At 39.3% G+C, this 27852-nt stretch overlaps 1 protein-coding gene across 1 annotated transcript in view; it reads left to right on the forward strand.

Moving 5' to 3' along the window:
- The first annotated feature begins 2390 nt into the window (after positions 1-2390).
- Positions 2391-27852, forward strand: part of C3H1orf87 (chromosome 3 C1orf87 homolog) — an 88136-nt gene continuing 62674 nt past the window's right edge. Inside the window, exons 1-3 of the mRNA XM_061411783.1 lie at positions 2391-2506; positions 3707-3836; positions 25246-25480. Of these exons, the coding sequence (XP_061267767.1) occupies positions 3730-3836; positions 25246-25480 (342 nt within the window). The 5' untranslated portion in view covers positions 2391-2506; positions 3707-3729. The remainder of the gene's footprint in view (positions 2507-3706; positions 3837-25245; positions 25481-27852) is intronic.

The raw sequence follows: 27852 nt of genomic DNA on the forward strand, positions 1-27852 counted from the left end.
AAAAAGACCCTGATGCTGGGAAAGATTGAAGGCAGGAGGAGCAGGGGATGACAGAGGATGAGATGGTTGGATGGCATCACCAACTTGATGGACATGAGTTTGAGCAAGCTCCAGGAGTTGGTGATGGACAGGGAGGCCTGGTGTGCTGCAGTCCATGGGGTTGTAAAGAGTTGGACACAACTGAGAAACTGAACTGAACTGACCTGAGACAGAGGGAAGAGAATGAACAAAGTCCCAGAGGCAGAGAAATGAAAGGCAGATTCAGGCCAGTGAGTACACAAGGTCTGATGGAGGTTAGAGAATCTGAGAGAAGTAGAGGGACAGCAAGCTACAGCTAGAAGACTTCCAGGGCTTAGAAGACTCTGAAACCATGGGCCATCTCCATGGCTGATGGGAGCCCTTTGAGACACTGGACTAGAGTTGTGCCTTGGGAAGACTGATCTGGTGACCATGTGAAGGCTGGATTGGAGAAGTGGGAAGGGAGCTTCCCCTTCTCCTCTACTCGCCTGGCACTTTGTACATAATAGAACATGCCTATATGTCTTGCCCACTAGAGAGTGAGCCCTAAAAGGGAGACCAGTGTATCATCCATCTCTGGCAGCATGTGCCAATAGCTGATACAGTCAAGCACAAAACACAATATAGCTAGAGGGGAGGGGGCAGGGGGTGTGCATGCTGGGGCTGCTGCTGCTTCTGATGAAAATAACATCATTCTGTAGTCAATTTGAAGAGCCTTTATCCACATTTGTTGAAGGCTTTTAACATAATTAAAAATGCCTAGAAATCTTGGAATATGTAGGATTATATTCAAATCTTGCCTCCATCAATTGCCTCTGTGGGGTCTTGGGTAATTTCTAGATATCTCAAGCCTTGTAGTCTTAATCTTTAAAACAGAAAAAAAAAAAAAAACTTTATTGGTAATTGTTAAATTATAATGTTACTAAAAGGAACTAAAGCACCTCTTGATGAGGGTGAAGGAGGAGAGTGAAAAAGCTGGCTTGAAACTAATATATATATATATATATATAAAACTAACATCATGGCATCTGATCCCATCACTTCATGGCATGTAGAAGGGGAAAAGGTGGAAGCAGTGATAGATTTCCTCTTCTTGGGCTTTAAAGTCACTGCGGATGATAACTGCAACCATGAAATTAGAAGACGATTGTTTCTTGGCAGGAAAGCTATGACAAACCAAGACAGTGTGTTAAAAAAACAAAGACATCACTTTGCCAACAAAGATCCATATAGTCAAGGCTATTGGACTTCTCAGGTGGCTCAGACAGTAAAGAATCTGCCGGCAACACAGGAGACCTGGGTTCTATCCTTGGGTTGGGAAGATCCCCTGGAGGAGGGCATGGCAACCCACTCCAGTATTCCTGCCTGGAGATCCCCATGGACAGAGGAACCTGGTGGGCTGCAGTTGGGGTCGCAAAGAGTCGGACACGACTGAGCAACTAACCACAGCACTTGGTCTTTCCAGTGGTCATGTACTGTTGTGAGAGCTGGACCATAAAGAAGGCAGAGCACCAGAAGAATTGACACTTTTAAATTGTGGTGCTGGAGAAGATTCTTGAGAAGAGTCCCTTGGACAGCAAGGAGATCAAACCAGTCAGTCTTAAAGGAAATCAACCCTGACTACTCATTAAAAGTATTGATGCTGAAGCTGAATCCAAGAATTTGGTCACTTGATGTGTACAGCTTACTCACTGGAAAAGAGCTTGATTCAAGGCAGATTCAAGGCAGAAGAAGAGGGCGACCGAGGATGAGACAGTGGGACAGCATCACCGATGCAATGAACATGAACTTGGGCAAACTCTGGGAGATGGTGAGGGACAGAGGCCTGGTGTACTGTAGTCCATCGGGTCTCGAAGAGTTGGACACGATAAGGCAGCTGAACAAAAAACGTATAAGGTAATAGTCATCTGTCTCAAATGAGGAATGTGGCAAATTATGACTACAAATTAGTTTTTTAAAATATTCTTATTTAATTGAATCACCAACTTACCTTTATGTCCCTTTTAGTACTTTCCCCCCATTTTGCAGTTATTTGACACTGAACCTCAGGAAAAAGAAGGGATTTAGCCAGACAATGAAGGAGCTTGGATTTAAAGAGACAAGAGGAAGATTTTTGGCTGTATGCACACCTCATAAAGGGAAATGAAGCTTAAGGGAAAGAGCAGGATAGACGCGACCGCACAGGTGAAAGAGGTGGACTTCAAGAAGGAAGCTCAGATTTGAAAAGAATATCCAAACTATTCGCCAGTCAACAGCCACACCCTGGGAACACACAGCCTCAGGCAGGTAGAAGCTCTGGTCCCCGCCCAGCAACAGCCCTCTGCGTCCTTAACTACCTGGGGCGGGAGCTGCCTCCGCCCGGCAGCGGGGCCTGTGATTGGCCCGACTCCTGAGGGGGCGCCCCCGCCCCACCTTGGTCCCCACAGGCCTCCGCAGGTCTTAATCCTGGGGAGAAGCACTGAAGGCGCACCCCTGAGCCTCCGGAGCGGTAAGGCAGCCGGGTCTCAGCGCCCCGGGGAAAGGACTCAGGAGTGACACGCAGCTCTTGGGTGGAGGGGACTCCACAATCACTTCTGGTCCTTGAAGCTTCCAGACAGATTCAAAGAATCTATCTGGGGGGCTAACCTCGCAGAGCAGATCCAATTGCTGACCACACACTAAGTGAAACTGGGGTCTTGGGAAGAACCCTGCTTTAGTTATCAGACCGAAGTACTGGAGCCAGGCCTGCTGTCAATCACTGTGTGACCTTGGTCAATTAACACCCTCTCTGGGCCTTGGTTTCCCAATCTGTAAAGAGAGCCTTTGGAGGCTATTCTCTGTTGCGTGGCAGCCTGGATGGGAGGGGAATTGTGGGGAGAATGGATACATGTGTATGTATGGTTGAGTCCCTCAGCTGTTCACCTGAAACTATCACACTGTTAATTATCTACACCCCAAATTAAATACAAAATTTAATGTTTAAAAACCTTCATTTAAAAAAAAGAAATTATTTCTAAAGATCTTTCCATTTCTAAGAGGCTCTAACAGGGAATGGTTAGTCTGGGACCAGGTTTATAGAACTTCTGTTTGCCCTGGCAGCAGACCTGATTAAACTCCCAGTGAATATTAGTGGAGGGTCTCAATTTTAGATTCACTGCATTGTAGAAAAATCAGATCAGCAAAAAATCCCTCTTTTCTATGCACATTGCTCCTTCAGATGCATGATGTCATTGGATTGTTACTAAATCCAGAGGGCAGCACTGGAATTCTTCTGGTTTCATAAATGGAGATACTGAGCCTCAGAACTGAATTTGAGTTCCTCACATGTCCTTGTAAAGCCCTACTTTCCTCTCTGACCTCATTAGAACCCATCTGGTGACTTGTAGAATAGGAAGACAATCACCGAATGGCTCAGTCAACCAGTTTCGCAAACCTCTTAGATGGGATTTCCAATTCTGCTCATTACTGTTATGTGATATTGGAAAAGTTACTTAGCTACATTATGCCTGTTCCCTCAACTGTGAGACAAGAATGATAATAGTAATTAAGAATATCTTTCTCATGCTTTTTTTGGAACGATTAAGTGAGATTATAATATAGGTAATAGACTTGGCCTCGCTATTATTATTGTTGTTATTATTGACAAGGATGTTACAGTTGCCTAGTGGAAAACCCAGAGGAATAGTTTTATTTATTTTCCACCCCCAAGGACTTGAAGAGGTTTGGAGAATTATGTCTTCAGTTTGGAAGACTCCCCGTGGATCAAATGCGATGCCTGAGATGATGGTAAAAATCATTGGAAGTAAACACTTTCGATACCTTGTGGAGAAGCCAAAAATGTAAGTTTACTCTTTGAAAAATATGTTTTGCTTGGGTGATAATGAAGTTTAGGCTTTTCTTAATCTAGAAATTTACATTTTAAAAATGCTCTCTGTGGAAAATTAAGTCATTAAGATGCAACCGTAAAAGTAAAATAGTGTTGATAACTTCTATGCACAGTGTTTACCTGAATTTTTCATCTTACAAAGATGCTCTTTCCCCATGCTCTTTAATTACTTGAGCTGATTTTCCAGATAGATGGGAAATATAAGCATTGAGCCATTTATACATATTAATGGGCCATTGCTGCTTCTCCTTATCAAGTTTGTAATCTACCACATGTAGTAATTTTTTGGGGGTGGGGAGAGGGAGGGAGGAAGGTTGTTAGTCAATTTGTTATGAATTAAAGGAGTGGGATTAGTAATTAATCATAAATTTAAGAGTTTCACTTACTTTTGCTTGAATTCCATACTCCTGTAAGCAGGGGCTTCTAAGAACATAACTAAGAGGGCTTTCTTCCTCCAAACTCATCACAGTCACATTTGAAGGGGGACACTCACATATCTCTAAAATTCACTCATTTTTTGACCAATTCTTCCTTGTGGAGTTTTGATAGTTCACATAAGAAAAAGACGGTACTAGACCTGCCTTTCTTCTAGTAGACATTCCATAAATAGTAGTCAATAAGTGCCTTTCCCTCCTAAAATCATTTCCTTAGCTCTTTCTTCTCTTTCAGAAACCCACAGACCAAACAAATAGACAAACTGTAAGATCTAGCCTCAATGAACATAGGTTCAGAAAGCAGTGGACACCAAACCTGGCTATCATCAGGTGGAGAATCCTTATCATCACCTGGAGAATCCTTAAAAATAAAGATGTGGGGTTCAAGACCTATTAAGTCAGAATCCCTGAAGATGAGACTATTAGGACTACTGTTATGGAGTATGGGCTTTAGAGAGGAAATGGGCTTTACCTCCCTACCATCAGTACTAAGAGATTGTAAAGTGAGGGCCCCAAGAGATTCCAAAGTCACTACTGTGCTGCTGCTGCTGCTAAGTTGCTTCAGTCATGTCAAAGTCAGTACTGTAGTCAACTAGTAATGTCTGCCATGGCACAGGAAGTGAGCTTTGCAGCAGGAGTCATGTATTTGGAATCCTTACAGACTTAAGAGATGTGAGTTTGAATCCTGCCTCAGTGCCTTTCTAGCCTTTTGACATTGAAAAAGTGAGTTAACATCTCAAGCCTCAGATTCTACAGCTATCAACTGAAGATAAAGCTCATCTACCTAGTAGGGTTGTTATGAGAAAAAAAAAAATGAGCAAAGTATGCAAAACATTTTTCCAGTGCCTAGGAGTATATATAGTGTGTGTGTCAGTTGCTCAGTTGTGTCCGACTATTTGTGACCCCATGGACTGTAGCCCATCAGGCTCCTCTGTCCATGGAATTCTCCAGGCAAGAATACTGGAGTGGATTGCCATTCCCTTCTCCAGAGGAATTTCCCAACCCAGGGATAGAACCCAGGTCTCCTGTATCACAGGCAGATTCTTTACTGTTTGAGCTACAGGGAAATCATATTCCACATGCTTAATAAATGGATCTGCTATTATTATTGAAGCAAATGTTTCCATAGATATGGCATTAATTAAAAAATCAAATATCTTTCTATGAAACACTTGCCATCCCTTTTATATTCTATGCCAGTTTATCTCCGTTTTGTAGATGAAGAAACTGAGACACTGATGAGTAAGTAATTACTTCAAGATCTTGACAAATTCGTCATTATCCAGAAAAGTAAATAAGATCACTAGGAATGCTTTGCTCAATTCTCCTTCTACCTGGAAGACATTGTTAATCTACTAATTCCATTCCTCTTTGAGGTTGTTTGTTTAACCCCAACATCCCCAAATCCTTCCTTTTTCCAATGGTATCAGAGTCTAATGTGTTCCTAATCGGGTGGTGAGGAGAGGAAGGGTCCTTTTCCTTTTAAATTAGAGAGAAATTCCATCTTTCTTATAAGAAGGTGCCCTTATTTCTCTTTATTCTTTAAATTTTAGATTCTGGAAATAAGAGTACACTACATCAGTTACACCAATTGGGAAATAAAAAACACAGTTCTGTTTCTTCTGTGACAGACAATAAGATAATTGTTATTTTTTAATATTAAGATAAGTTTTGTTGTTTGTTTCTATGGACTTGATGTTACTGTTGCTGGAATGACATAGGACAGTTAACAAGCTTTCCTAAAATATTCTTGTATGGTTCAAAAGTAAATAACTCTCAAGAGGCTTCTCGTTGCTGAGGTAAGGACAGACCCACCACAAGCATGCTTTGCATGTTCCAGAGTCTGTCTCTAAAAAACATTTAAATCATGCTACATCTACACCCTTCAGCCCGGGTCTCAAGATGGTATTTTCTTTGAGTTGAATCAACTGACCCTATTAGTAAAAAAAAATCTACAGAGAAAAATAAATAAAAGCCAAAAGAGAAAGAAATCTCTAAAAGAAAAGTCTGGATTAAAAAGAAAAATTACAAATTAATATTGGATGGAAAAACAGAAATCTTCTTGTGTAATGACATTTATTAATTTATTTGAATTAATTTTATTGGAGTATAGTTGCTTTACAAATGTGTAACCACATTTAGTTCAGATGTCTTACAGGTTGTGTGGAAAGATGGATAGCATGTCAGACATAAATATGATCTTCAAAGTACAAACCAAAATCAGTCTGTTAGTTTTCTAGGACCGCTGTATGACCACACCAAAAACGGGTGGCTTAGACCAACAGAAATGTATTGCCTCTCAGTTCTGGGGACTAGACAGCTGAAGCCAAGGTGTCTGCAGAGCCTTGCTCATTCTGACACTCCCAGGAAAAATCCTGCTGTTCCAAGTCTCTCTCCTTATTGGAGAAATAATATGTGTCTGTGTACAGGTTTCCTCCTTTCATAAGGACACCAGTCAGTTGGCTGACAGCTCTACTATTCTAGCATGGCCTCATCTAAACTAATTACTTCTGCAGTTACCCTATTTCCAAATAAGATCACATTCTGAGATACTGGAAATTAGGACTTAAAAATATGAACTGGGGTAAGGGGATAGAACTTAAACCATAACAACCAATGTCCCATTTTACAGATGAGGTGAGACAACTGAGGTCTCAGTGAACTTAAAGTGAGGCCACTTATTAAGAACTAAGCCTGGAATTTACTCCTCTCATTTTTTAGTTTAGCCTGTACAGTGATTAACAGGAGATAAACAGAAAACGATCAATGCCTACTTAGAACACATATTTTTCATCACAGAGATCAATATATAGGTTTAAGTGTCCCTCAGTTTGTGGCATCATTATTTTCCTCATAGACCCCTACACCAGCCTTCCAATCCTGATCCCCACCTTTCATCTCATTCTCTGATTCATTCTCCGGATCCATGCTCTTCAAAGTGTAGTCTATGGACCATCAGCATCAACCTCACCTGAGAGCTTGCTAGAAATGCAGACTCTCAGGCCCCTTTCCAGACATATTGAGTCAGAATCTGCTTTGTTGTCAATTCCCAGGTGAGGCCTTTGCATCATTACAGATTGAATTACAGATCGAGAAGACTAGTTCTTAAGTATGGCTAGCAACCACATGGAGTCCTTTGGATTGAAAGGAGATCAAACCAAGGAAATCAAGCCTGAATATTCATCAGAAGGACTGATGCTGAAGCTGAAGCACCAAAACTTTAGCCACGTGATGCGAAGAGCCAACTCATCGAAAAGATCCTGATGCTGCAAAAGACTGAGGGCAGGAGGAAAAGGGGGTGACAGAGGATGAGATGGTTGGATGGCATCACCGACTCAATGGACATGAGTTTGAGTAAATTCCGGGAGATAGTGAAGGACAGGGAAATCTGGCATGCTGTAGTCCATGGAGTTCCAAAGAGTTGGACACGATTTAGCAACTGAACAACAATCTTTTTTAAAATGCAAATCTAATCAGGTGTCACCACCACCAGCCCTGGATTTGCCTGCTTCCCTCTCCCGTGACCCCCATAGCATCCTTAGGGATTGCCGTGCTCAATGACAATTTTCTATGCATTTATGTGTCCCCCATTTAACTGTAAATTCTGTGTGCACAACCTTACCCTCAGTACTGAGTGTAAAGTCTTGTACATATTGAAAGCTTAATGAGTTAGAATACAATGGTGGTTTAGTCGCTAAGTCATGTCCAACTCTTGCGACCCCATGTACTGTAGCCTGCCAGGCTCCTCTGTCCATGGGATTCTCCAGGCAAGAATACTGGAGTGGGTTGCCATTTCCTACTACAGGGTATCTTCCCAACCCAGGGACCTAACCCGAGTCTTTTGTAGCTCCTGCAATGCAGGAGGATTCTTTACCACTAGCACCAACTGGGGAGCCCAGAAAGACAATACTGAGTGCTTTAAATCCATATCTAAAGGCACATGTTGCTAAAATAGCATGAAGTTGTTACTATGGAACCCTGATGATTAATGGGACAGCTGATCCAGGAGAAAATACGCCAGATGATAGGAGACAAATATTCTCATTTTCTTAAAAGAGATAAACATTGGTAGTGAAATCATGGAACTTGAAGCTTATAGACAATCCCTGGCAAAATCACAGGCCAAAGAATTAAATATATTAGATGTGACTACAAAATACAAAGGCCTTCACCACTGAGAGTTAGTCCATTTTGACCAAGAACAGAACATGCCAAACTGGCCCCATTCTCTTTATTGATGAAGTTACTGTGGTGCAAATGAAGGGAGTCATAAAGCATAGTCTTTGTTGATTTCAGTGAGTTACTAGGAACACGTTTCTCACAAAGTTTTGAAATAGAGAGTTCTAGACTGGATAGTATTAAGATAGATGACAAACCAACCTGGTAGTGATTGAACAATGGATTTAAACACAATGTTCTGGAGGTGGAGAGGTTGGCAGGATTTGTGTGTGACTCAGTTCTTAGTCAACATTTTTTAATCCTCAACTAAAGGAAGACAGATAAATCACTTCAGTAAGCAGGTAAATAGTAGAATGCTTGGAAAATATAGCAGGAAAATGAGCTCAAACCAACAAGATGACATCTACAGAAATATACACAAAGTCTCTAGATGAGGGCACACATACATAATTATATACAATAAATGCTTGGGATTTACTTGCTACAAAGTAATAGAATATATGCTGGGCTCTGGGAATTCCCTGGTTGTCCAGTGGTCAGGACTCCATTCTTTCAATGCCAAGGGCCTGGGTTCAATCTGTGGTTAGGGAACTAAGATGCCGCAAGCCTTGTGGCATGACCAAAAATAATGATAATTTTCTTAAAGAAAGAATACATACTGGTCTCTGATCCCACCCAGTTCCTGGCATGGAAGCTCCTAAAACTCTCTCAATTTTCTATGAGATAAGAACACTAGAAGTATCATTTGTTTTACTATTTGGTCTTTGATTCTGTTTCCTGACACAAAACTTATAAAGACCTTAGAATTTCCTGAGTGATCAGGTGTCTTTTGTTCTAATGAGGATACACTCGGTGGGCTCCTGGATGGCTTCAGGATGGAGGTTGTGACCAGAAAGACCACACATTGACTAAAAGCTTAGAAACTTTCAGCCCAAACTTGCTCCTTATCCTCCCAAAGGGAAGAGAAGCTGGGTGCTGAGTGAAAGATTTATCCCAACTACATGTTGAAACTTCCTAAAAATCCCAAAAGTATGGGGTTCAGAGAGCTTCTGGGCTGCTAAACACACCTATGTGCTGGGAGGTGTTATGTCTGCAGAAGCCATGGGAGTTCCATTCTCTTCCCCACATACTTTGCTCTCTGCATCTCTTCCATCTGGCTGTCACTTAGTTGTATTCTTTAACAGTAAACTAGTGACTCCAGCCACATAATTAAAAGATGCTTACTCCTTGGAAGAAAAGCTGTAACAAATCTAGACAGTGTATTAAAAAGCAGAGACATCACTTTGCCAACAGAGGTCCATATAGTCAAACCTATGGTTTATCCAGTAGTCATATGTGAATGTGAGAATCGGACCATAAAGAAGACTGAGAGCTGAAGAACTGATAGTTTCAAATTGCGGTACTGGAGAAGACTCTTGAGAATCCCCTGGATAGCAAGGAGATCAAAACAATCCATCCTAAAGGAAATCAACCCTAAATATTCATTGGAGGAACTTATGCTGAAGCTGAAGCTCCAATACTTTGGCCACCTGATGCAAAGAGCAAACTCACTGAAAAAAAAAAAAAAAAACAATGCTGGGAAAGATTGAGAACAGGAGGAGAAGAGGACAACAGAGGATGGCATCACTGACTCAATGGACATGAGTTTGAGCAAACTATCCGGGAAATAGTCAAAGACAGGGAAGCCTGGGTGTTGCAGTCCATGAAATTGCAAAGAGTTGGACACAACTTAGCAGCTGAACAACAACATCATCTAATGAGTAAATGGTTTGCCTAAGTTCGGTGAGACACTCTTGTAAATTAATCAAGCCTGAGAAGGAAATTGTGGGAACTCTGATTTATAGCTAGCCTGTCAGAGATACAGGTAACAGCCTGGACTTGTGCCTGACACCTGAAGGAAGTAGGGCAGTCTTGTGTGACTGAGACCTTAACCTGTGGGGTCTTTGCCAATTCCAGGTAGATAGTGTCAGAATGGAATTGTAGGACACTCAAGTAATGTCAAAGAATTGCTTGGTTTGGGGAAAACCCACATATATTTGATGACCAGAAGTAGAGTGGAAGATAAAATGGAAGGCTCCCCCAGTACACTTGTGTTTAATAAGCTCAGCATGAACCAAAGGTGTCCAGATAGAGGAATGTGGGGGTGAGGGGGTGGGCATCATACTCAGAACTAGATCTGTCACCAGGGGATACTGTGCTTCATCCTGGCACACTGAAGGTGCAGGCACTAAAAGGGTAGCATTATGGAATCTCCAGGGTGTGAGGTTTGGCCTAGGGGAACATTTATAGAACCTGGGAATTGAGTTGTTAAATAAAACAGGAATTGAGTTCCTTTCAAGAAACTCCTGTGAGTAGGGATGCTTCCAATGAATACAGTTGGCCTCTATAGTTCCTTCCAGTGCCAAGAATCAGTGACCCAGAGCATTTTATTCCATAGTTACACTGCTGTTGGTATAGAATTGTTAAGCACAGGGGAAGCTGACTCCTTAATGGGTGGTTTAGTCACTAAGTCATATTTGACTCTTGAGACCCCATGGACTGTAGCCTGCCAGGCTCCTCTGTCCATGGGATTCTCCAGGCAAGAATACGAGAGCCGGTTGCCATTTCCTTCTCCATGGGATCTTCCTGACCCAGGAATTGAACTTGGATCTCCTGCATTGCAGGCAGATTCTTTACTGACTGAGCTCTGAGGGAAGCAATAAATACTTGCAACTGTGTATCACATATATTGATATTTAGAGTCAATAAATACAAAATTCTGATGTTTTTCCACATGACTCTCCTGGAGCCCATATTCTGTCATTTTTTTAATCCCTCAAAGTCCTTCATATTAATACAATATTTTGAGTTTCTTTTTTTTAATGAGTTATTTATTTTTGGCTACTCTTTGCTGCTGTGCATGGGCTTTCTAGTTGAGGTGAGCAGGAGCTATTCCCTGTGATGCATGGCTTTCTCATTGAGGTGACTTCTTTTGTTGAAGAGCACATGCTCTAGGGTGTGCGGGCTTCAGTAGTTGTGGCAAATGGCTTCAGTTGCCCCAGGGCATAAGGAATCTTCCAGGACAAGGGATCTAACCTGTGATCCCTATATTGGCAGATAGACTCCTAACCACTGGATCACCAGCGAAGGCCAGTATTTCTGAGTTTCTTGAAATTTTTTAAAGTGTTAATAGTTTTAGAAAGTAATGTATGTATGGAATCAGCATCTTTTCAATTAACAAATATTAATTGAGTATCTGCTGAGTGCCTAGCCTTGGGGACCCAGCAGAGTACCCAAAATTCTAGTGACAGAAGACACACAACAAACATATAACAGTAAGCATTCAAATGAAGATAGCGCAATGAGGGAAAATACAGTAGGCCCAGAGGGTATATGAAGTCACAGGGGTGCTCTCAGAAGGCCTCTCTAAGCAAGTGACACTTAACTGAGACTATGTAAAGATGAGTGGGAATTATCCAATGAGATTTATTCATGGTTAGCTAGCAGTGAGCTGGCTAAGACTGGCATAGCTTTGTCCCAGTGCATGAGGCTTTCCATATTTCAAACTTCCATAAAACTCATAGTTTCTTCTTCCTTCTCCTGCCCTAGAAGAAGAGGCTGCAGCTTCCCATGGGCCCCAGGTTCTCCAGACATTTCTCTTTCCCAACAACTGCTACAAATAGCACCTAAGATGAGCACCTGGAGCCCAAGTAGATCTTTTTTGGTACACGGCCACCTTTTGCCTGCCTCAAAAAAAAGTACCACATCACTTTCCAGGAACACAGCTCTCAGAGATCAGGGCAATCATATAGCTGCTGATTTTTCACCCACGAGATCCAGTCTGTACCCAGCAACACCACAGGTGTTCATCATTATCTGCTAGCCTACACAGTTCTGCACAGTTCTACTTCAGCAAATAGCTGAAGACATCATTCTGGGCAGCAGGGACAGGCAATGAAAAGCCTTTTGGCATGCTTAAAGAGGAGCAAGGAAGTCAGTGCGGGTGGAGGTAGTGAAGAAGGGGAAGAAATGAGGTCAGGGAGGCCTGCAGGACTCAGATCATGGGCCACGTGGTCCACGTTAGAAACTGGATTTGTTCTGTGTACAATGGGAAGACATGGAAAATTGAGAGCAGTGGAGGACACAATCAAATTTACACTTTCTAAATAATGGTTCTGGCTGCTATGTGGAGGATAAACTAGAAGAGACAGGAATATTAAAATGAGAGAGACCACTTAGGGAGTCATTATGGTAATCCAGGCAGGAAATGGTAGTGTCAGGTGAGTGTATTCTCATCATAACAAATATTTGAAGTGATGGACATTAAAGCCCTCGGCACACCACAGCTCTTGGGTCTTGGACAGACCGTGTTATAGCTCTCAGGTATCGAACAGACTGTGTTATAGCTTTTAGACAGATCAGTGTTACAGCTCCATGTTACAGCTCTATTTTATTTAGAAAATAGAAGGAAAATCCATCCTCGAGGTGTGAGGGCATGCCAACCCAAAGATGCGAAGAGAAGAAAGTGGGGGAGCATGCGAGCACGCAGAAGAGAGAGAGAAACCTGGCCCTTTGGCTCCTCGTTTTATATGTCTTTTCCTCCCCCCGGCCCTGCCGTATGTAAATTGGGCTAGCCAGGAGTGCTGTTTGTTCTACCTGAGGTCCTCACTCCGGTCCTCGGACCTTCCTTTGTTCTATTTTCACTGGCTTTTCCCTTCCTCGTCTTTTAGCCACTGCCATTTTGGACTCCTGTTTCCTATTCTAACTACCTAACAGTAGCAATAATCAATTATATTCCCTATATAAAACCTGGATAAACTTTGTGATTTAAAAATTCACATACCTACTCATCCTATTTTTAAAAAGTAATAACTACTTGTAATATCTTATCTTTGTTTATTGCATTTCATTCTATATAATCTACATATTACCTTACTCTCCATGAACTCAGTCTCTCCCTAAAACAAAACAATATCAGAGAACAAACTATTGCTTTTATTTTCACAAGTTCAAAGAAATAAAATAATATGCTAAAATCATACTTCTCCTATAACCTTTCCGCTGTGTTTTTTTTTTAATTAATCTCCTACAATAGGTTTTAAGTTATTATCATTATTCTAGCACTATGAGAAGTATAAAGAAGCATGAGATATTGTTTTGGACATATGCCTCCAGCCCAAAACATAGGCATAGATCTTTAAATAAGAGTATATGGCTTTGTGTGAGTGAATGTCATATCAATGTTATAAAAAATAGGTGGCCATTGATCTTAAATCTTGAGACTGTGCAGTAAAGGTTGGTACTTTACCATTTAAAATTCTACATTTCCAAAAATATGATAAGTAGTAAAAGGCAAAAACAAAATGCTATTTAAAATATATATGACAGGAAAAAATTATTCCTCTTATGTATAAAGAGCTCTTACAAATCAATAGGAAAAATATGAGCTGCCCAGTTTAAAAAATTGGCAAGTCATAAAAGAAGAAAAGAAAGAACATTAGATATATGTATGGTTGAGGGACTGGGGTGGGGAATTAACCTGAGTGGTAATAAAAGAAATTTAAACAACAATGAAATATTATTTTCTACCAATCAAACTGATCTTTTTATAATGGAAATATCCAGGGTTGACAAGGGTTTAGGAAAAAGAGTACTCATATGCTGCTCGGTTTTTAAGTATACTTATCAAAAGCTTTAAAAGTGTATTTCTGTGGCATAAAGTCTTCTTCTAAGAATCAATTCTGTGGAAACAATTATTGGTGGATGTAATGGTTTGATATCAAATATCAAGATATATACTAGTCTGTGTCCAGTAGGAAACAGATTATATAAATTAAGATAATTCAAGGAGGATTTGGTTACAAGAGTAAGAGAGTTGCAAGACAGGGCACAGGAATCATGGGCTAGCAGCTGCAAGGTTATCACAACCATGGGTCTGCAGAGATGGGAAGCAAGTGTTCTCAGTTATGTCAGACTTTTGCAGCCCCATAGCCTACTACGCTCCTCTGTCCATGGAATTTTCTAGGCAAGAATACTGGGGTAGACTGCCATTTCCTCCTCAGGGAATCTTCCTGACCCAAGGATGGAACCCACATCTCCTGCATTGGCAGGCAGATTCTTTGCCACTGAGCCACCAGGAAGCCAAGATGGAAAGAGGGGAATGTTAATGAGGAGGGAACAACATTCTTGAGCTAGAGAAAAATAGTGACCTTCTAGCAAGAGACACAAGTAGTTTGAAGCACTCTTACAGGGAGAGCCATCTCTCCCAGGAGAGCCAGGGCCAAACCAGTCAGAATCAGAGGACATGAAAGCTGACCGGCTAATCAGTCCATAGCAGTCAGCTTCTCGGAGTGGAAGAGGAGGCAAGGAAGTAGGAGCAGAGGAAAACGTCCAGCAGATAAGCAGTATTTAAACTAGTAAAAACCTGGAAACAGTAAACATTCTCAAATAATATAGGATGAGTTAAATAAACTCATGTATATCCATACAATGAAAAACTATCTAGATACTTCAAATGTTCTTGTGGAGATATAAACATTGATGGATAAGGTATCCATGTGATATTGTCAACTGGAGCAGATTTTAAAAGATCACAAAATTGTATAACCACAGTTTGGTTTGAGAGTAAAACAAAACTTAAGCTCGTGTGTGTACGTGTACATATATATCTTACTGCGTATAGTGTAACTACTTATAATTTTGAGAAAGCACAGATTTGTGTTAATGTAATACTTCTTTTTGAACTTTATTTTCCAGAGCAGTTTAAAGTTCATGACAAAATTGAAAGGAAGATGCAGAGATATCCCATATATCTCCTGCCCTCACACACATGTAGCTTTCCCCATTATCAACATCCCTTACCAGAGTGGCGCATTTGTTACAATTCATGAACCTACACTACCACATCTTAATCACAAAAATTCCGTGGCTTACCTGAAATTTCACTTTTGGTGTTGTATATTCTATGGGTTTGCACAAATGTATAATGACGTGTTCATCGTTATAGTATCATACAGAGTACTATTGCCCTAAAAATCTGGTGCTCTGCCTATTCACCTTCCCCTCCTTTCCTAAAGTGCAGTTTTCAAATACATGGTCTTTTTACATACCCCTGTTTAGTTCAACATAATTAAACAAAATCACATATTAATCATTATTGCTCCTTGTTCCCATAGACCCTGTGGATGTCTCCAGAAGGTATTTGCAGAAAGGAGAATGGTTTGCACTTCATCCTCTGAGGGTGGATAGAAGCCCTGCCTCAGAACTGTGCCTTAAAGCACAGAGATAATTGATATAGAGGCCGGGCAGTTTCACAGTCATCTTGTTTAGAAATGTAAGAATACAAGTGCAAAGGACTTTAAATTTCAAGCCTATAGACAGCATGTTAAAGAGCAAAGACATCCCTTTGTCAGCAAAGATCTGTATAATCAAAGCTATGGTTTTTCCAGTAGTCATGTATGGATATAAGAACAGGACCATAGAGAAGGCTGAGCACTGAAGAATTGATGCCTTCAAATTGTGGTGAAGATGCTTGAAAGTCCCTTGGATAGCAAGGAGATCAAACCAGTCAATCCTAAAGGAAATCAACCCTGAATGTTCATTGGAAGGACTAATACTGACGCTCCAACACTTTGGCCACCTGATGCAAAGAACCAACTCATTGGAAAAGACCCTGATTCTGGAGAAGAGGGTGGCAGAGGATGAGATGGTTAGATAGCATCTCCAACTCAGTGGACATGAATCTGAGAAACTCTGGGAGATAGTGAAGGACAGGGAAGCCTGACATGCTGCAGTCCAAGGCGTCACAAAGAGTCAGGCATGACTTAGCGACTGAACAACAACAAACAGTTGAAACTGTCAACACAAAGATTTTAAAACAACACAGTTTGCACAGCTCCTAGGAATAAGTCACCTGAGGACATTTTGATAGAACAATGTGTAGGTATTGGGTTTTTTTTTGTTTTTGTAAAATTAAGGAAAATGATTCCAAAGAATTGTGTGTTATCAGAGATTTTAAATACAAATTAATCTGTTTTTAAAGGTAGGTGACTTCTATAACTTGTATTTACAATTATTAGTAAATAAACAAGGCAGCTGGAGAGATTACATTAACTCTCTCTTTTTATCCATTTAAGTAGTATTCCTCGGTTCCTGTGAACTATGAAATGTTGATCCTATGAACTTTAGTTTTACCTATCAACAAAGAAAGTTTGGGGATCCAAAGGAAAGTTCATCCCTTCTGTACCCGGAATTAGAAGGGTGTTGATAAAGGAGATAGCACTTTGATTTAGGACTAAAACTTACCATTTGTCTTGGGCTAACCGGGAACTAGGTTCAGTGCTAAATATTCAATACATCTTATCTTAATAAGTATTATTTTCCTAATCTCACAGATGAGAAACTGAAAATCAGAGACGTGAAATAACTTACCAGAAGTCACACAAGTTATGTTTGGGGCTAGGACTCAAAACCAGGTCTCTTGGACATATAGCTCGCATCCTTAAACATTGCCTGAAATTATGTGTATATTTTCCACAACTATGGAAAAGACTTTCCTTTTTCATTGTCTATGCCATTGTTTATCAAACTTTAGTGTACATAAGAATCATCAGTGATGTTTTCTATCTCATATACAGGGTTATTGTTACCATCTTTCTAAATTCCATATATATGCGTTAGTATACTGTATTGGTGTTTTTCTTTCTGGCTTACTTCACTCTGTATAATAGGCTCCAGTTTCATCCACCTCATTAGAACTGATTCAAATATATGGCAAAACGAATACAATATTGTAAAGGTAAAAAATAAAATATAATAAAAATAAGAATCATCAGTGATGTTTGATAAGAATTTTCTTGTCCAGCTTTCAGAAATTATGATTTAATAAGTTCAGAGTGACCCAAGTTTCTGTCTTATTATCCAGCACCCTACAGGTGGTCTGAAGTTCAATCACTGTCTTTTTCTCTAAGAACAAGCCCTTCTTTCAGCTTCTCTCATAAAAATAACTTCCTTCATGGATTCATTTCTATTCCTCTTAAGCAGATTCAGTTTGACAGCCCTCTGTGATTATCTCTTTTACATACTCTATATTTTAATTATCATTTTATATCATAACTTTGTTTAAATGTCTGCTTTCTCCACCTAACTATGAGATCTGTGAAGACAACACAGTCTAAAGACAGTGAGTGGGTTAGATTCTCACTGCAACCCAAAGAATGTAGTAATGTAGAGCTAAAAAACAAAACAGAAGAAAACCTTCATGGCATAAATATGTCTAATGCTGTAGAATTGGATTAAGTGTAAAAAGAAGGTTTCAGAAGAGTAGGTATATTGGGATATCATCTCTATGAGTTAATTTATCCAAAGAAAATGAAAACACTATTTGAAAATATATGTGTATTCCAATGTTTGTAGTAGCATTGTTTACATTAACTGAGAAATGAAAGCAACTTAAGTGTCCATCAACAGATGAATGGATAAAGAAGATGTGGTATATAGGCAATGGAATATTACTTAGCTGCAGAAAAGAATGAAATTTTACCATTTGTGACAGCATGGATAGAACTGGAGGATATTATGCTTAGTGAAATAAGTCAAAGAAAAACAAATACTGTATGTTTTCACTTATATGTGGAATCTAAAGAGTGAAACAAATGAACAAATATAGCAAGACATAAAGGACTCACAGGTACAGAGAACACACTAGTGGTTGCCGAAGGGCAGAAGGGTTGGAGGAGGAGCAAATAGGTAAAGGCCACTAAGAGGTACAAACTGATAGGTATGAAGTATGTATAAAATGTACAGCACAGGACATATAGCCAACATTTTATAATAGTTGTATATGGAGTAAGTTTTATAATGATAATAAATTACTACAGTGGTAAAGAGTCTGTCTGCCAATGCAGGAGTTGCAAGAGACATTGGCTTGATCCCTGGGTCAGGAAGATGCCCTGGAGGAGGAAATGGCAACCACTCCAGTATTCTTGCTGGGAAAATTCCATGGACAGAGGAGCCTGGTGGCTACCGTCCATGGGGTCACAAAGAGTCAGACACAACTGGTCAACTGAGCATCCACAATGTCAGAAACTAATATCACATTGTAAGTCAATTATACTTCGATTTAAAAAAGAAAAGAAAAAGAGGTAAAAAAAAAAAAGTAAATCATACCAAAGAATAACTGGTGATTGAACTGGCTACTAATTTTGCAGCCAAAATGACCCCAATTTGAGACACTTTTTATTCCATAAATCAGTATAGAGTAAATGCCATGAAAAATACAGTTCAGTTATTTTCATTGATGTCAGAATGTGGCTCAGTGCTATGAATGGGATACTTTATAAATAACTTTGGGAGTGATGAACCTCTCGTTCCTGGAAAGGTACAAATCAAAGCTGAAGGATGGCTACTTAGGTGTTCTGAAAGGGACTCGATGCTTAGGTTGGAAGATGGACTAGGTACTTTTATATGTGCTGTTTTTTATTAACATTTTAAAAGAGAATCAACATTCTGTTGTTTAGCAGTAGCCAGTTTATTTATTATGGGTGTGAAATTGAGGAGAGATGTGAAGGAAGGAGTATACACTTTGGAGGCATGCAGACCCAGGTCTGATTTCTAGATCTCTACCTATTATCAGTTTATCAATGAGCAATTTACTTAACTTCTCTGGTGATTTGTTTTCACATCTGTGCAATGACGATCATAATACCTGCCTTTCAAGATTATTAGTAAAACATGAAAAATGTATATGAATTTATACACAGTGGTTGACACATGAAATAAGAATTTAGGGCATGTTAGCTAGCATAATTAAATGATGAAGAAAGGATTTGGGCATAGGTTGGGAATTAATGTACTTTAAAAATCTTTCTGAAGACTAAACATCAATGATGATAATATATGGATGGCTCCATGGCGTTAAAGAGTCAAAAAACCCTCACACTCCATTACAACAACATCTTCTAAGTTAGCACTAGCTTTACATTTCAGCTTCCCCATGGAGTTTAGTGAGATTTTCAGCTGCACTCCCCTCCCGTCGCATTTTATTTTTTATTTTGTTGTTGTCTTTTTAAAAGAGAAAAGTCTGGTTGTGACGATTATCTGTTATTACTTCCAAATAAGAACATGCTTTCATTTACTGAAATTAGATCCCCATTCACTATGTTGGCACACTCTGGGCTGTCTCCTCCAGAGGGCTGGAGGCCTGTTAGATGGTACTCAGTTGGAAACTGGCAGCACTGAGTCTCTGCCAAGGCTGGCAGACCTTTAACGTGGCATCTGGTGACCTTTTTGCTGAGCCCCCTGGGTCCTCCATTTGCGATTTGATGTTCTCAGCAGGGGTGTAATCCAAATCAAATGTGAGATCTGGTGAGATGGGGTTGCAGGGGAGGTGGGGCCAGTGTGGGATCTGTACATTGCTTTGGGCAGAGGATGCTGCTAGATAACCCTTGCCATGTTTCTTTCTAATCCTGAGAGTCTGAACTCTAATAGAGGGTAGCACTAAAGTCTAATCCTGAGACTCTGAGCTCTAATAAAAGACTGGTTTGTAGGAAGAGCCTAACGTGAAAGGGAACAATTGGACAATTTTGTCCTCATTTATTTATCATCCAGCCATACTGTCATTCTCCCTAATTGCTGTAGTTCCCAGATGACACTAAACTCTTCACAGCACCCCTGAGAGCAGCAGCTGAGGTTAGAAGTACATATGAGGAAGCTAGCTGTGTCTCGTTTCCAAGATAGTATTGATGGCATTGTTTTCCCCTTTTTCTGAAATGGCAAATTTCTATTTTCAACAGTGCAGGTAGATAGCACACAAGCCTAGAAGAAAGAACTGTGGGTTTGTGAACAACATATCAACCAACGCGTGTTGACAAATTGTGCTAACAGCAGACACATGCCATTTCTCAGCTGGGGAGTCTTTTTCATGATAAATTGAAAGTGTTATGCATGTTGTTGTTTTTTTAAAGCAGCTTTTACTTTAAACAGATTTAACAGATTATTTTTAATTTTACATACACTATGGCTGTTTTAACAGACAGGCAGTTATATTTCATAGTTCTCAGGCAATTTTATCCTAAGACTGCCCACAAAAGGATTTTAAAGGTCATGAAAGCAAAAATGATTTAACTCTCCTTGCCTTCATCCAGAAGAGTTAACTGTTTGCCCCATTACCATTTTTGCTTTTAAATCCTGCACTTCCTGCTTGGTGCCTTCTCTAATTTCTGTTTCTCATATATTCCCTAATTTCCACAGACTTTTTTTCCTGACTCTACTGGCACCTGGAACAATCAAGATGCAACCAGGAAGATTTAGATTTAAATCCTGGCTGTACCATTGCAAAGCCAGGTAGAATTAGACAATGATATAAACCCTCTGAACCTAAATTTTTCATCCTAAAATGAGAATAATATGAGCACCTACCTATAGGGCTGATCTAAAGATTAAATAAATGAATGTTTGTAAATGGCTATAATGTGGCTGTCATATACTTACTCAGTAATACTATCATTTTTGAAACCCCTGCAAAGTATAATTACTTATTTTTCTTAAGAACTTCAAATAGCACTGATTCTTTGTAGCATTCTATTGACATTTATTTATATACCAATTAGGTATACTTCTTGTGGTCTTCCCCTGTGGCTCAGCTGGTTAAGAATCCGCCTGCAATGAGGGAGACCTGGGTTCGATCCCTGGGTTGGGAAGATCCCCTGGAGAAGGGAAAGGCTTCCCACTCCAGGATTCTAGCCTAGAGAATTCCATGGACTGTATAGTCCATGGGGTCGCAAAGAGCCGGGCACAACTGAGTGACTTTTACTTCACTTCACTTAGGTATATTTCATATTATTTATGTAAATCTTATGCCAATTTCTTTTAACACTTTGTAGAAATATACCTGTATAATACATAAAGTACACATCATAAGTATACCACTCACTCACTGAATTTTCACAAACATGAAATACCCTTGCAACAGACATCCAGATCAAGAAACGAATTGGTACCACATTCCTAGAAACACCCCTGATGTTCCCTTCTGGACTTTATACCTCCCTGCAAAGGTAACCACTATCCTGACTTCTAGAAACATGTTTATATCAGTTGTTAACTTTATTACTCCTATATTTTTGGATAGCCAAATGAAATTAAATTTCTTAAGATCAGGGACTGTATATTATATGTCTTCTCTCATTGAAGAACTATATATTAAATATACACTCCCCCAACATTCCCAGTTTACTCTATTGTCATCCAGCTACATCCTATCTGACAAGTCCTGGATGAAACTGTCTGCCTGCCTTGTATCTCCACGAGGACTGCAGAGCATGCATCCTCTCCAACTGGTGCCACAAAATCCGTGGTCTCCAGCCTTCGAGTGACCACTCGGTTGTGTCCAGCCAACCTTCCTTCTTTGTCTGATCGGCTATCTTTATAGCAGCTATTTCAAGCCATATTCCCTTAAATTCAGACCTGCTACCCCAACATTTCCTTTTTTGAGACCCAACAGGTAGTAAGGAAACCTTGTATGTCAAAGAGAAAATTTAAGCTGTCAGCAATTTGGCCAGTCTCCTGTTACCAAATGTTAAAATTTGCCTACATCCTCACCCATCTTCCTGCTACCTGACCCTGAGGTTTCATTTCTGTCTCTGTCTTCTCAGTGACATTCCATCTCATTTTGTCAGGGTTCATCTTACGTCATCAATGATATCCTCTCCTTTTCCTTGGTCAGTTGGCTCTTCATTTAAATGTGTTAAAGTCCCTACTGTCTTTAGTTTCTTTTATTTAATTTTATTTTTTATTGGAGTATAGTTGATTTATAATGTTGCTCCAATCTCTGCTGTCTAGAGAATGACTCAGCTATATAATATAGACATGTTTTTAATGTCTTTTCCATTCTTTTCTGTTCTTTTCCATAATGGTTTATCGCAGGATGTTAAATACAGTTCTCTGTGCTATATTGTAGGCTCTTGTTGCTTATTCTTTCTATATATAATAGTTTATATCTGCTAATCCAACACTCCCAGTCCTTCCCTTCTTTACCCCCTCCCCACTAGTAGCAATAAGTCTGACCTCTATGTTTATTTCTGTTTTGTAGATAAGCTCATTTGTGCCATATTTTAGATTCCACATATAAGTGATATAATATGGTATTTGTTTTTCTCTGCCTGACTTACTTCACTTATGATAATTTCTACTTATATCCATGTGTTGCAAATGGCATTATTTTACTCTTTCTTAAGTCTGAGTAGTATTCCATAGTATATGTATATTACCACATCTTTATCCATTCCTCTGTCAATGGACATCTAGTTTGTTTCCATGTTTTGGCTATTACGAATACTGCTGCTATAAACATAGGTGTGCATGTATATTCTTAAATTACAGTTCTCTCCAGGTACATGCCTGGGAGTAGAATTGCTCGGTCATATGGTAACTCTATTTTTAGTTTTTTAGGAAGCCTCCACAATGTTTTCCATAGTGACTGTACCAGTTTGCATCCCCACAAGCAGCGTAAGAGGTTTCCTTTTTCTACACACCCTCTCCAGCATTTGTTATTTGAGATTTATTTAATGATGACCATTCTCATGGGTGTGAGGTGGTATCTCCTTGTAGTTTTGATTTGCATTTCTCTAATAAAGAGCAATGTTGAGCATCTTTTCATGTGCCTATTGACTATCATATGTCTTCTTTGGAGGAATGTCTATTAAGGTCTTCTACCCATTTTTTGATTGGCTTATTTATTTTTTTTGTCGAGTTGTATGAGCTATTTGTATATTTTGAAGATAAATATGACGATAACAAAGCCCTATCTGAAACAAACATTGTACTCCAGTCACCCCATTTCTCTCCTCTCCTGAAGCCAAAATTCTTCACAGAGGTCTTTATACTTCCTACCTTTGGTTTCTGATCCCTCCTCTTTTGTCAACCCCCTTCAGTCTAGCGTCTACCTCTATTACCTCAGGGAAATTCCTCATGTCAGGTTTCCTGATGACGTCCTTTTGGCTTAACTCAATGGACACTTTTCAGAACTCACTTTTCTCAACAGCATGTGAGGTGTTGATTATGCCATCTCTCTGGCAACATTCTCTTCACTTTATTGCTAAGACCACACTCTTCTGGTTTTTCTTCTACCTTACTTAGAATTTCTTCCAAGTCTCCTTTTAGGGCTCTTCACTCTGTAAATGTAGGTGTTCCTCTCAGCTCTTTCCTAAGCCTTCTTTGCTTCTCATGCTGCCATGACTTAAGCGAATTAATGTAAAAAATATACATATGTCAATCTTGGCCTTATTCAAATCAACAAGTGTTGTAGCCATTGTTTTATGCTCAGATTACATGACACACTTTAACATGGGTCCTTTCCACTGCATCAATAATAGCAGCTAAAATTTATACAACCTTCTAGGCATAATGCATAGCTATTTTTTAAAATTTATTTTTATTGATAATAAAATAATATTTCTTCATGTTAGAAATTTAGAATAATAGTTTTATTATATAGTATAATATGGTATATAGTATAGTATATAATATAGTATAATGTGGGCTTCCCAAGTAGCTCAGTGGTAAAGAATCCACCTTCCAATGCAGGAGATGCTGGTTCAACCCCTGGGTCAAGAAAATCCCCTGGAGAAGGGAATGACTACCTATTCCAGTGTTCTTGCCTGGAGAACTCCATGGACCGAGGAGCCTGGTGGGCTATAGTCTGGGTCACAAAGAGTTGAACATGACTGAATGACTAACAACAGTACACTGCCTGTAGTATAATGTAATATCCTGGCTTCTGTTAGGAGGTTCTTACTGTTTACTTCTGACATATTTCCTTCTACATATATTATGCACTCTCACACAAAGACACATGTATTTATACATGAGTTTATATAGTTGAGATAATTATCTTTTTCATTTATTTGTATAACAAGATATTTTTTCATTAAAATTATTTGTAACTATTTTAATAGCACCATGCATTATCTCATACGAACATAGAATGAAACACTCAACACATCCATCTATTAATAAAGTTTAAAATTTTTCTTTTTCCACATTTTTTACTTAATATAAATTCTTAAAAATTGATTTACTAGGTCAAAAATTTTAGCTTCCTGACTCTTTAATATATTTAGTCCAGTCACCCACTGTAAGAATTCTATTTATTTATGTGACCATGAGCATTTGTATTCTTTATTTCTGAAGAAGTTTTCTATATTTAAAACAATACCATGTAATTGTGACTTATGTCTTTTAGTTACTAAACAAAGTTGCATAATTTGTAGATTTTTGTTTTTATATAAATTTCTTTGAGTCATTCCTACAATTTTTCCCCCTCTATTTAATATTAAAATTAAATGGAGGACTACTGAGAGAAAAAGAAGCCTTCTGGCGAGACAATTAAGGAGAGACACAGAGCAGAACTGGAGCTGGAAAAATGCCTTGACTTTCTTCTTTTTCTAGTTGTAAACACTGAAAATACCTGTTAGACTTTTAAGGAAGAAAGATAAGTAATAACCTTTAGGGTTCATCTTTGAAACTGCTGTTTCTTACAGTAAGGATTTTAGAGCAGATGGATAGATTATAAGGAAGGTAAAGCCTGAGAAAATAACATGGTTTCTCTATGGTAAATGATCCCTAGACAAATAACTAACGTTTACTTCTTCATTCAGTCATGCTAAATTACCAATATTCCCACCACCAGACTAACACCTGCCTTTTCTTATGCCAGCTTAGTGCAGGTGGAGTGTGCCCTGAGTAACAAAGTAAAAACTTGTTTCTTTGCAGCAAGGAGAACCAGAACTTGAAGGTAGAAACTCAAACAGTGCTCCAGAAATCAGTGACTGGTGATGCAAAGCCCATCGGTGGAGACCCACCAGCTCTGACTGATCCCGCAGATCATCAAATCAATCATGACCCAGATGATGTGAAAGAGAGCAAGCACCAAGAGAACAACCAGAAACCAGAGGACAATGGGAAGCTCCTAACAGGAGCACTCAGTTGTAGATTTCTGGATGGCAAAGTGAGTAACAAATTCTTAAACTTTCCTTGGTAATTGGCTAGGAAATTCAGTTGGGTTGGAAACATAGACTCACATCAACACATGCTTGTCCTAATGGTAATTAATACATTTTGCATCAAATAGAATCAAAATCATTTTTTAAATCTGAAAATGAATTTTGAGGTCATTCTGTATATTGCATCTTCACTGACTGCTAACTGAATTGGTCAACCTACTCTGTGACTAAATGATAGTTATACAGTGATGCATCATCACTTGTGCAAATTTGGGGTGTGTTAGAGGAGGAGGGTTTGTCTGCTTTAATGTTATAGGAAAAGATAATTTATTTTCAAAACCCAATGAAATCATGTTTAGATATCAAAAAATTATCAGCCCTAAACTATCTTGATAGAAATATTAATACATTATCACTGCCCTCTGCTAAGAATCAACCAAACAATCCACAACAGATTAACTTGATAATGCTGAATCTAAATGATTATTAATTTGTAATTAAAAAGCAAGAGTAGCAGCAATAGAAAATTGGACCCAATTAAGACCAACTAATGATTCATTGGTAACAAAGTACCATTTCAAAAAATTGCTGAAATTGCAATTAAACAAATATATAGAGGAGGAGTTTTGTAGCACCACCAAGAATGAAGTGACAGTCGGATATTTTAGTAGAATACTGAATTAGAGTCTGCAGTAAACTCTAACATAACTATCTTTAGTTTATAATTTTAATAGCCCTTTCTAAATCACTCAGATGCTCACTAATTTTCAGTCATGAGAATTCATTAGAACTCTGCAAAAATTACAATATGGAGTGGCTACCAGCTCACCAATGGACCTCAGACTATGTTCTGCAAGGTCTCAAACACTGGGGACTTCTCATTTTTCTCCTAAAATTTTTATTGATCCTTCTAACTGTACCATATTATATACTCACGTAGAAATTTTGGAAAATGGAAGAATATAAATAAGAAAAAATAAAATGCAAAGAAAAATAATAGTTTATTTCTTTCTCATCTTTTTTTCATGCATAGATACCAAATACGAATCATCACATATATGTTCTTTGTCATCCTGGTCTATTCACTTCATATCCAGAATTCTCCCACAGCTTCAAAAAATTCATCCTAAGCATTATGTTTAATGTCCCTGTGAGAGTCATACTCAGAACTAACACTTAGAATTTGCTACGTGCCAGGCACTATTCTAGCTTCCCTGGCGGCTCAGACAGTAAGGAGTCTGCCCTCGGTACAGAAGATCCCAGTTCGATTCCTGGGTCGGGAAGATCCCCTGGAGAAGGGAATGGCAACCCACTCCAGTATTCTTGCTTGGAGAATTCCATGGACAGAGGAGTGGGCTCCGGTCCATGGGGTCACAAAGAGTCGGACACGGCTGAGTGACTCACACCCAGAGGCACTATTCTGTTTATATATATTAACTAACCTACTACTCCCAAGCACTCAGTGAGGTAGGAACTTTTATTATCTTCAGATCATAGAAGAAGGAGCTGAAAAACAAAGACATCAAGTGCTTTGCCGAGGTCATAAGACTGAGAAGTGGCAGAGCCACAGTTGAGGTCCAGATTCTAGGGCCTTAATCCCCAAACTATATTCATTCGTTTATATGGATATAACACGTCTCATTTAATCCCTATTGATGGGCATTTAAGTCATTTCTAGTTTTTCTCTTATAAATGAAAGTTTGTTTGACCCTCTCTCTACCCATTTGGGATACAGGGTCTGCATTAGCTACTGTAACAGGCAGAGTGTTCACTAGGTAAGTTGTTCTTGGACCTCCACGGTCTGGATTCTTTACTAGCTCTGCAGTGCCAGAGGGAGACAATTTGTCCCTCCCCTCCCAGGATTCAAGAGGTTTCTTATGGGAGGCTCAGCAGGGCTAACACCCACCCATCAAACACAGCAAGACCTCGTGGGAAGTGTGGGGCCTGACTAATTGGTTCTGTCTGCCGAGTGTAGGATCCTGGCTGGCCAGATGGCAGCCATGGCTGCCTGGTACAGAGACACTCATTACCACCTTGACTAAGTGGTAAGTGGAATCCTGCCACAGTGAAAGAAGTAAACCAATCAGAGCTCCTTCTAGATTCCTGTTCTTCACATATAGATGAAAATAAGCTTTCCTGTCTGAGATGTAGCAGGCAGTCTGGACTGGCTGAATTTGCTCTAAAAGAAAAGTAAACGTGGGTTAAGGACTGGCAAGTGTGAAACTCTGTTCTAAATTACAGGTAAACTCGAAGATAACCCTAGGAAGAGGTAAGTAAAGCTGAAAATGTTAAGAAAAGCAATAGGAAGATATCTTATAAATCAGCAAATACAAACTCTCATTTCACAAATGAATAATAAGAGACCCAGAGAGCTTAA

The sequence above is a fragment of the Bos javanicus genome, chromosome 3 (genome assembly GCF_032452875.1).
Source record: "Bos javanicus breed banteng chromosome 3, ARS-OSU_banteng_1.0, whole genome shotgun sequence".
Classification (NCBI taxonomy): domain Eukaryota; kingdom Metazoa; phylum Chordata; class Mammalia; order Artiodactyla; family Bovidae; genus Bos; species Bos javanicus.